This window comes from Bombus affinis, chromosome 3, assembly GCF_024516045.1.
Source record: "Bombus affinis isolate iyBomAffi1 chromosome 3, iyBomAffi1.2, whole genome shotgun sequence".
Lineage (NCBI taxonomy): Eukaryota > Metazoa > Arthropoda > Insecta > Hymenoptera > Apidae > Bombus > Bombus affinis.
The window spans coordinates 9,244,499-9,256,596 of NC_066346.1; the positions used below are offsets into that span (position 1 = coordinate 9,244,499).

At 36.8% G+C, this 12,098-nt stretch overlaps 1 protein-coding gene across 1 annotated transcript in view; it reads left to right on the forward strand.

Moving 5' to 3' along the window:
• Window positions 1-12,098, forward strand: part of LOC126914244 (proteoglycan Cow) — a 92,590-nt gene that overhangs the window by 61,132 nt on the left and 19,360 nt on the right. The window contains exons 5-6 of the mRNA XM_050717890.1: window positions 1,503-1,648; window positions 4,902-5,059. Coding sequence (XP_050573847.1) covers window positions 1,503-1,648; window positions 4,902-5,059 — 304 coding nt within the window. The remainder of the gene's footprint in view (window positions 1-1,502; window positions 1,649-4,901; window positions 5,060-12,098) is intronic.

Consider the following 12,098-nt stretch of genomic DNA (forward strand, 5'->3'; position numbering starts at 1 on the left):
CATGCGCCATCGCGTTTCCCAGTGGTTTCCGGTGTCGGGAACATTTTTCACTGTCCCGTTAAGGGAATTCTAAGCAAAGAAAATTTAATGGCATAATATATGCAGGAAGTAATATTATAAAATTATAATTAACATAGCCGCTCGTGTGAGCACGCTAAACGCATTATAATAGTATTTCAGTTTACGAGACATCCCTGTTCATGAGACGTGCAACATTGTTGGTGCGCGCAGACGGGCGCCCAACCCTTACAGCCTGGTAATTTCGTGTTACGACGATGCAGTGCTTAACGATTATGAAGCTCTCCCTCTCTCTCTCTCTCTCTTTCTCTCTCGTCTAGCGTTACGGAAATTCCGGAATTTTTTCCGCCCTACGCGAGGGAGGGAATGGCGAGCGAATTTTGACAAAGAACTCAACCATCCCTGCTCCCAGTACTTTATCGACGTTATTATGTTATATAATTACGATACACGACACGGGCTGAAAAGCGAAATTTAGTTTTTAATACAGTTCCTTTATTACGTTGAGGAACGCTCCTCGCTATATGCAAAATCCATTTAATTACCCTTTGTTCTAGTAAAAGAAAAAAGAAACAGATACGAAAAGGAATAATAGAGTAATTTACTTTTTTAATCAAGCTATGCTACGCTAATGAAAAGCATCCTCTGAATCGCCTTTTATCGTATTACGTTAAAAGCCAGCTATTTCGACTTGTTTTGGAAACATTGTAGATTTGTTTGGAAGAAAATTCCTCTATTTAACGAATAGGGCATGATCACTTTTGCCTTGGTTATTATCTTTGTACGGTATAATCGACACAGTTTGAGCGAATGAAAGAATAAATCCAAAAATTAAAGTCATTCTTCAACTACTTGCTAGAAATTCGTAATTAACTATTCGTAATTAAATCTAATGAAATTTATATGTTTGTCGTAGAATTATCTCGTTACTCGACGAGTTCTCTCTTTGGTAAATTGGAAATTTGATAGTGGACACCGCTGATTATAAACTGATATTCGAATCCATTGCACGAAAATAACACGTCTTCTATCTTATAACTGACAGACTAATACTTTAATCGAGACATGGAAAAATGCATAATGAGATAACACAGATTTTGTAATATCAAAGCTAAGTTGTTGCTATTATTATCAGAAATGAAATATTAACAACGAGTCGCTAATTGCAGTCGTATCAACGACGACAAATGCAAAGCAGGAAAATACCGCGTTTGAATGTCTACTACCAAGCGAAAGTTTATCAAAACGAGGGAAGATCGTTAAAAGAGGGGAAACAGAAAGATCTAAAAATGTGAGAATCTGCTCGTAGGGAGCGTAGGTTCGCGGTATTTTAATATCGCCCACTTTGTGCGGTGGAAACAAAGTTATGGAAATAGAGAATGAAGGGAAAATAGAAGGGAAATGCACTCGAGCAATTAAAGCGTTGCGCGGAGAACAGTTTCATTTAACGACGCGCGCGCGCGTGCTTCCCCCTTTTGTTCCAGATGTCAAGAATGTCCTGTGGTGAAGCCGACGTTCCTTTGCGGAAGCGATAATCGCACGTACAGTTCGCCATGCCGACTGGAATACCACAATTGCATCCACCACGCGTCAGTTCGCATCGCCTGCAAAGGATTCTGCCCCTGCAAAGGTGAGGATCGCGTGTATCTCGTCGCGGAAACGTTTTCTAAACGCTGGAAATCGGTGTCATGCTCGCGTGAACATCGTTCTTGCGTATCAAACTGCTTATGGAACAAGCCTTATTGCAAGTTAAAAGGTAAAACAGGCGATACGGATAGAACAGATGTTGCTATTTGGTCAATGAATTTGAACGGAAGGAAAATTTGGAATAATAGAATATTAGAGAAATTAGAGATCGAGTATTGTTTCGTTTAGTTCCGTTATTATTTTGGTAAAATTCCATCAACTTTGAAAACGAATCTAATCTATTGAGACGAAGGATTTGTATACGAGATTCTTGGTAAAAATTCAGTTGTATATGAAAAGACCAATTTTAGGATTCAATATATTGGCAATCGATTTTATATTTTTTAAACTTTCACTTTTTTAGTTTGATTTCGAGTCGAAGTACGTTATTTATGTCTTTACCTATGTCTTTTGTATTTTGTATATTATTACAAACGAATCGGTGGATTATTATACATTGTTCTTTAAAGACTCGTGTTAGCTGTACTCCTCTTGTTAGCTACGACAGATACAAATGCTTCTCTTTATCCTTCAAGCGACATGAAAATCAAAAAATCAATAGAGATGTAGCTTTTATATTCTAAAATACGTATGTGGATAAACGAATAACAAATGACCTGATTCTCATAAAGTTTAATATTAAAAAAAGTTACTCTAAAAATAGGGATCATCTATATGGGATCGGAATAGAAATCAACCCCTTGGCGTCAAATGACATTTGAGCGTGGCGTATCACATGTACGTTTCTCACGCCAGAATATAATTTAATTATTAGTACAACGTCATTTAGTATGAAATTCTATCTATTTCAGAAAGAACGTTTTAATTTTGAAATAACATAAATTTCCTTTTACCACAGTCTGCATAGAAACTCGCACGAAAATAGATGGTACTCTGTAGTTAAATATTATTATGTAGTATTATATAATAAATTTAATCATTTCTACATGAATTCTATTTGAATTTAATCACACGCCAAACACGCCAACGAAACTTAACGTAAAACGATATTACAGTTATTTCAGGGTTCACAAAAACTCGCGTGTCGTGATTTGCATAGCGCACCCTTTTAAAGCATCCAGAATAAAAACTACATATATCTAACTTGATATAAAATTTTGGAGGAGATGTAGAAGTTTATACAGTAGTTTCCGCCAAGATAAAGTACCAAGAGTTGAAAATTAGATTTCCGTGAAAGTCTAAAGTAGAAGAATTTTACAGTTCTTTCAGCCTTGAAGAAACTCGCGTGGGGCAATTTATCCGCGACATCCTCTCTTCGCGTGCAGCCAAGTATTCAGGTCAACTTCGTGTAGAATCTGCTTAAAATACTCGAGATACCGAAAAACTTTGATATTTCTCTGCTTGCATTAACCGATTACGTTGCATTTGATCGCTTCGGCTCATTTTCTCTCTGCGTTCATTTCCGATCGGATCGTGCTTTTCTCAACCGTAAGACGCAAAATATTAAAAGAAAATATTCACGTTTTATTCGAGACCTCTAAAACTTGAAGCGTCTTAGGACTAATACGTTAAAAATCTTCTTTCCGATCGGCACGTACAAAATTCATGGATTGCAATAAAGTTGGAAATTGAATTAACATAACAAAACGCAGCTTTCGCGATGTTACGTAAAAAGGGATACAGGAATGAAGGATACACGAAAGATAGGGAAAGGCGAATATAGGCCATGCAAACTCGATTTATTATCCAGAAAGCCGGTTTGATTTATCGCAGACAGCTTTTGAGAGGCGAATTAATGGTTCCAGGATACTCCTTTGTGGCGTATCGAAAATTCAGAATCGATATCGATAGCGGTATCAAACCGGAGAACGTCCCCGATCAATTTCCCAAAACGAATTTTCACGCGTTTATAAATGGAAACATTTTTTCTTATCTCTTTGTAGAACGACCTTTTTTATTTCTTCCTTTATTTTTGTAATGAATGTATTGCAATGTTCTTTTTTCTTATTATATATTTTGAAAATAGGACGCATATAGGGACGGGGGAGACGTTTAATTACCTTAACGAACCGTTCGTAATCTCGAATTCGCGCGAACGTTTTCTGATTTTACAGCTGGAATTAATTCGTTAGTTTATTCATAGGCAACCGCGCATTGTCGGTTTAGCAGTGGAGCTCGTATTTGCGTCTCTCCGCCTGCTTCCACGGACAAACACATCTACTATGAATATTCATAATTGCCTGTTAGAACAATAATGTCACTGTTAAAGCGTACGAGGCCGCGTGTTCTCGAAGTGAGGGAACGAGTCCGAGTCTAAGGAAACGTATTACGCTTTGAAGTTCAGAAACATTTCCATCATTTTCTTTTCTTTCTCGATATACATAGATGAACTTGACGCATCGCTTAATTAATCAGATGGAATATCGTAAATGAAATGACAAGCGTATATCGTACAGTGTTTTCCTACGATATTTCCTGTTAAGGCTGTCCATTAAAGTTTCATACGTTGAATTTTTAATTATGTTATTCTAGAAATCGAGATCCATAAAGTCCATCAACATCAATCTAGTTTACATAAGTAAGAGTACAGTTTGAAGATAATGGAAGGGGTTCATATATTTCTCTGAAACAATAGATTATCGTGGTATTGTTTGAGAAAATCCGAATTGATGGTTCGGTTATATTCGAGGAACGGAAGTTAAAATATCTATCAACGTCAATCTAACTGCGTAAGTGGCAATACACGTATGTATGTTCAAGACATCGATCGAATGAAATTATTGGAAAACATCCACATCCATGAACGTTTCGAGATATCTTCAGAGATTAACTCGATGTTGTCGAATGTTATTTTAAATACTTTTCATTTCACCTCCGTTTTTATGTTTAATTATAGACACGGGCGGAAAACAGCATTGGCAGTTAAACGCGATGCGAACGAACCCAGGTCGGCTAATAAAGCTACGGCGGACAAGGCATAAAATATTCGGAAACGGCCGTGTAAACGTCGACAACCGAGTTTTATCGCATTGTGGCCGACAGTGTCGTCGCGTTTGTTTAAAAATCATGGGAAAGCTTGTCGCCGCGTGTGTCGAATGCAAATGCTCATTTATTTACACGCGTTTAATGAGTCTTCGTTTCGCCATTCCGAATTTCCAGCGGTGAACTTTCCCATGATTTTTGCTTCATCGTGCATTTCGTTTATGAAAATCTACGTTACGAATTGAATTTTCCAGCGACCGACCTGCGTGCACACAACAAGAAGATGCAGCTGCAAAGACAGAAATCACTCTCTGGCAAGATGTCGCGGAACCGTGACATCACTTTGACTCCTCATGTCTTCAACTATGACAATCATCATTATCAATACCTGAAGTACACCAAACGTGCTAAGGTAAGTTCGGTTTTATTGAAAGACCTGTTTGACAACTTGCATTTATTTCTAATATAAGGTTTCCCACGTCTTCGTTAACTGTTGTCCTTTTAAAGAAGACTTTAGATCGATTGACTGTCTAGAGTCGTCATTACAAATAAATTTACGATATTTATTGCAATTCTTATTGTTTCAATAATGATGATTTAAATGTATGATAATATGGTAACTATTACAATCTAATATCAGCTAAAAAGACTAACTACTTCTGAGGTATTTCGTTTCTTTCGGAACGTACTAAATATAAATGTTACTAAAGCAAATATGAAGTTATATCCTAATAGAACTTTCGTCAATTGGCTAAAACGATTCCAAATAAGTTAACTGCTCGAAAAACAGGTTACCAAAGTAGTTTAACTTCTAAACTTTCCTCAAGCTCCTATAACATCTAATACAATCTCCGCCAAAATGTATCCGCAGCGAGATCAAAAGTGGGGTTATCCGATGCCAGTAGCCGCTGAACTGATATCGTAATACCCGTAATAACCTCATGATGTAACGTGTACTATCCATTAAACAGATCAACCGAAACTTCCATCATAGTTTACAATAACCTAACGTAACATCTCTTACCATCTATGCAACCAGTAATCAACCTTTATAATCAAAGTTTCCGAACACGGTAGGAGCAACAAATTTTAATTACAACATTTACGGTGTATACGTAGGAGATCAACTGGCGTTTTCACCCCGTTGTAATAACGCGATAATGCCTCGCGCTTATAACGTAACCTAATATACAGAGAACCGTGTTCCGACTATCGTTTTCGGCCGGTTGTTGGCCGCCGTGGCGAGGATATTAGTCAATTAAACGGAAATTATGACGTATAATCGTCTCTGGTAGGGATGAGAGAACCGGTCGAAAGGAGGATACGGCAAAACTGGTGGTTCGCGTGGCATAAACACGGAAGCCACCGGGGATGGCACCGGATAAAACCGCGAGAACGGGAAACAGAAACGCGTGGCAGTCAGCAATTTCGGATTCTGCTGAATCGTGTCGCATCCAACGCTGTGCTACGCGCGAATCATCGCCACGATCGCAATTTTCAGAGCTAGTTCGCGAAACATCTTCCATTTCGAGACATCGCGTTCCTTCCTACTTCTGTTCCTTCCTTATGCGATATTCGTGACGATATTCTTCCGGAGTTTCTCTTAGGAAAAAAAAACACCAGCTCTTTAATGTTTGGAAAGTTAACAATTAATTTTTATTCTCAAAATCTTACGATCTAGAGAGTAGCTTTGTTCAGTCGCAATTCAAGCAAGATTGTGTATATAGAAAAGAGCATTTTTAATCAGGTAAAAGTATATTGAAAATTGGTATTCCAGAACGCAATTGTTATTAAATATTTAGATAGGCATAAAAATATTTATATAGGTTGGGAATCCGGGTTTTAAAAGAACACACTGGAAATGGGAATTTTATTAGGCTGCAAGAAGAAACGGCAATCTTTTTTCTTCTTGCAAGGTGCTAAAAGATGAAGGAAGTGTTAGTAGGTGAAGAAGGAAGAGCATTAAAAATAATATGGTTACTTTTTAATGTATTTGTTAGCGAAGGGGATGAACGGAAATTTTCTTAGTTTATGGTTAAGAAACTAAGACTCAAAGGTGGAAAGTTTCTTATCTTTTGATTAGAAAATGAAATAGAAGGTAATTAAAATTCTCTTATCTTCTTTTTTTAAATATCTCAAAATTAATCTTGACTACACATATCCAATTATTTTTACATCGTACGTATAATATATTGATACATATTAAAGATCAATGATTCTACCATTAAATTCTCAAATCTCAAATTAAAAGTGTAACTTTTGCCGCATTACTAAACTAAATATCGAACGAAATGTCAGACGTACGGATTCCTTCAAATAAAAAAAGAAAGATAAAAAAGATGCAACAAAAATGACCAAATTCTTCTTTCGATTTCTCTGATTCCAACATCACCACTCGCTCTAACAATGATCGCCTGTTTCCACGCTTCCACCTACCCCCGTTGGTCAGCAACGGGATTCAAATTAATGGTTCACCCTGTCTTTCTCTCGTTGAAATATTCCTGGCGTTGTTTTGATTTACAATCGTTAATTCAATCGTCACGTAAACAGTTATGGTTTCGTTTATTTCGTCGACGGAGGCGATGGAGGAAAATTCTTGCGACCTGAATATTTCAACGAGACAGGGATTTTAAACGGCCGTCATTACTATTCGTATTAGGGGCTATGAATTATTTAAGTTGGAAATTACAGATTCGCGAGATGAACAGCATACTGTCAGGCTAAATTGCAAAATAAATCTGGTCCGAGGGGTTTAAATCGCTTTCCATTTAACCATTCGCGAAACCACCCCTTTACTCCTCAACATTCTCCTCCGCTTTCCCTCTTGAATCATACTCGTTATCCTATTTCATCCGACAAAATGGTGAAACTATACGCGTCATAGAGTCTCACGACAATTTTCTATAGCTTATCAACGTGGATGATCCGCTTTTGATAGATCGTGATGTATAACGGCTGAAAGTGTGGGAATTCAGGTAGAACTGATGCGTGGGAAGTAGCTTACTTCCTATTTAGAAAGTTAAAAGGTACTGGACATCTTCATAATTTGTTATATTAGTGGGGTTTATGCGAATTTATATTATTTTCATGAATACAACTATGCAAAGATCTGTTTCACTGTTTTATTTTTTCTTTTTTTTTCTTATTATGCGCATTCTATGTATTTGCAAGATATTCGAAGGTGAAATTTCTCGCAGAAGTAGACTTATAAAGAGATTTATTACAATTTTTATTTGTAATTTTGCATTAAAATTTGTCAAAACTAATTTATGTATTTATAAAAATGTCTATAAATACATATATTTATATATTTATAAATATGTGATATGTTTCTAATCAATTCAATAAATCAATTTCCGTAAATATTTCAGCAGATATGTCTGGAATAAGTAGCACATATTTTTACCTGACCTACTTGTCCAGGTCGTCTCTTATTTAGAAATTCTTTTAAGAATTATTGATGAAATACATGACTAAGTCAACAACACAGACAAGCCAAAAGAATAGCTTGATTCGTCCTTTCAGACTGAGAAGTTAAAATTGAGAAAAATATTTGTTGACGAGAGGATGGACATGTTTTGACACACCTTGTTAGCCTCCAGTTGGATAACGATGATGAATCTAGGTTAAAATAATACCGAGCAGCTAAATTTCCTGTTATAGAGTCTTTAATCCTTTTAGATTCTAGTGTCGTAAATTCCATGGTGCTAATCCTTAGAACGCTAAATTTCAAGCTCCCAAGATATATAATCCTAAATCCCAGGAACCTAAATTCTAAGGATCTACATTTTAGAGATACGATTCTCTAGAGCCCAAAATCTACCAGTTTAAATTCCACAGTTTTTTCTTTTTTTATCTTACAATCAGAATAAAAATGTCAATATTCCAACCAATAAAATCTTACTATTCTTAGCCATAAAATTCTGAATTTAAAAATCCCACCATTTCGAGATCTCTAATTCCAAATCTGCAGTCGTTAAAAGCATCCACAATCCCTACAGTTAAAAATCTGACAAATTAGCAGTTAGTTCGACAAAATTGCAGACTGAAGATTCCAACGATCGTATTCCAACATATCCCAATTTTTTAATCCTCGATATCGTATAATCTAATCTTCCTTCCAGCTATGGATAACAAGCAATACGTTTTTCGTCAAAACATTCTCGAATGAAAATTCACCAATTTTTTAAATTAGAAACACCGAATTCTTTCGATGAAAATATTTCTATCTATCGAATAAAAATTCATCGTCTACTTCGAAAAGTGCTCAACCTTGAAGTACTCTGTACAAGTCACCCTGTGCGTCGTTCGAATCAAACACGATAGCGTTTCGTTAACAACGTTCGAGTCTTCGTCCCTGACACGACGACTTACACGCTAGGGAATACCTGTGCTTTGCGGGCTTTCTATAGCGGCGACCTTGTAATTTAAGGTTGAAGGTAGGCTGTGGCACGGGAACCGCTCGATAAAACACCAGCAGTGATAGAAGTCTCACGAACGTAGGGGTTGCAGTGGAATCGACCTGGCCACCCCTTGATTTACGCGACCCAGTCGATTCTGCTTACTTCTTTTTCCCCCCTTTTTCTTCCCCTCTTGTGTCTTACGCGGGTCCTTTTCCTTTTTACGTCTCTCCACCCATTCTCTCGACTCGGGAAAATTTATGTATCGATTATCTTTACGATTTTCATTGTCACGCGGGTTCAATGGATGTCGCAAATCTAAATCAGACGGATCCATTTATCCGAAACTTCTTTTCTCGTCTCTCGTTCTTGTTCCCAATGTTTTCTATGATTTCAGCTACTGCTCAAGTTACCCTTGGATATTAATATCTCGTCCTGAGAGCAGGATACTTGCTCTTTGGTTAGATTCGTTGTTCATCGCTGGAGAATTTTGGTAAATCAGATGAGGATTAAATAAACATCGTCGTCGTTTCTTACTTTTTATTTAATATAACTCGTGTCTGTTATTGTGCAATATGTAAATATATTGCAATTTGTCGTAATTCAATGTTTTAATCCTTGGTATACCAGGCTTGGACCATTTTCGGAGACCTCATTCGTAGTACACTCATATAGTAATTTTCTTCTTAATATTTGTATCATAAGAAATTCAACTATAAAAGATATATTCTTACACATTAAAATTCTTGAAGCTGCAACATTTATTTCATACTAAAAAAACTCTTGTAGGAAGACTATTATATATAAAGTTATAGTCTATAAAAACCGTAAATCTGTTACCCATAAATTAGTCCATAAAGACCATTTAGCCATAAATTCAAAGTTGATAAGTATATCTTCATGCACAGTAGAACTCCGTTTATATCAACCTATCAGGAAACAAGTTTTTCTCCCCACCATCTATAATTTTTCGTTCAGTTAATAGGAGTTCGTGTTCGTATCAGAGAATTCCACGAGATATATATTTAACAGGAAATATCTCGTTTAACAGGAAATAATGTTGCAAACTTCTATCGACTGCAAAGCACATGAATGTGTTACGTAACTCGTGCCCTCACTCTTTATGTCTTGTTGTTACACGTTCATATAAGTGGATTGACACTCGGCGATAGTTCAAATAATAAGAGCTGAGCTAAAGTTCAGTTTATCAGACGCTATTAAAATTTTGTCCCTATAAGTGCGAATACATACGAGCGGATTTGCACTGTATGCTATTTCGTATCTTGCTTGTTCTATCATACTGTAATATAATTCCTTAAGCTTCTGCTGCAATCTTCATCAAACTCTAAACCCTTAACAAATCAGAATACTCTAGTTGCTTGAAACTTGAAACTTCTTTCCGCAATTCCAACGATTCTCGTTCATGTCGTCGTGTCTGCTATTCTCTTTTTCAACCCTCCGTTCAAACGTTCGTCACGCTGTTCTGGAGAGAAGGCGATTTCGATCCAGGGGTAGCACAATAACTGCATTTCCCCTTTTCCCGTCCCGTCAACTTAATACGCGGAACCTTTGTTACCGGGGCAAAAACAAACTGAACATATCCAACAGCCCTCCGTGATCCCGCCTCTCGTATTTACCCCATTTCCGCCCTTTCCGTCCGTATAAATAGACGGAGCTCGAGCCACCAAGAGAAGAGGCAACGGTATGGTGTCTTTCACCGTTGGATCGAGGATCTGCATGTCACGTGGAACGACTCGTAATTTCCTGAAAACGTTATCGCTGCGTCAGAGATCGTTCTCCGTCGATATCCGTGGATTTATTTTAATCGTTTTCGAAGAAAGTGATTCGACACTTCGTAAATTGGTAGATTTCGTTTCACATTATTTCGAAGTTGATGTAGCGTCGTGGAAAATCGAGGAGGCGGTAGTTTTGATAATATAATACCGTTCGACATCTTCGCTACTATAATTAAATTAGATTTTTAACTACGACTACCGATAAAACTGTTAGGTTTTTCCTTTGACGAAAAGAACATCGAAAAAAGATGTTAAGATGTTAATTGAAGAAATTTAAGGATTAGGAAACGGACTGCGTGGAAAGGTAAGGATATTAGAGAAACAATTCCAAGTTAGTAATTGCAGAAAGAATATTATTGAGAGAATAGTTCGATATAAATTTAGAGTTTGTGATGATTTCATTGAAACGCTCTGAAGAAGGATAGAAGAATATTATTAAAAACAATTTCAATTTGGTAATTGGAGAAAGAATGTTATCAACAGAATGATTCAATAAGTTTGCAGATGAGTGTTGTCGATGGTTTCGTTGGAACATCACGTAGGGAAGAATGTTGATTTTATGCGTGATTATGAATTTTGCAGGAGCCTGTAGAATGGGGGTTCACCCTTCGAATCCCGTTAACAAGGAAACCACCCTCTATCGTCGTCGTTCGCAATTCAATGCAGGAATATCACCGATAAATCGCCGCCTTCTTCGGGTTGCGCGCGTGCTGTGCGACGAATAAAATCACTTACGAGGGACCGTAGGTTCAGTCACGGGCTAAGAGAGAAGTGTCGCCCTCGTTCGTGACATTTAACGAAGTTTTAACGATGCAACTTTAAAGTAAAAATAAAAAATCAACGGTTATACTAACCCATCTTCGTTGCTAAACACACAATGCGTGTAACAAGCAAAGATATATAAAATATCCAAGATAAAGTATTTATTATAATATTTGATAGATGAAACAAATTTTTATTTAAATTCCACTTCTAAAGTTATGTTAATGAAAATATGGAAAATCACAGCCTAATCATTACAAATTTATGACGCAACGATGATCTTTTTAATGCAAAGGTAATTACAATTTTTGGATAAAGTATAGTGTATCGGGACTGTAAAATTTGTTATCTCAACGTATGTTTTCGACGATATCTTAAATCGCTATGACGAAAATGAGGATCGTTTTTGACGGAAGTGAATGGTTTCGAAAATTCGACTTTATGAACATTTGACACCATAAAGGCGTTAACTGGAGAAATCCGCCTAAGACCG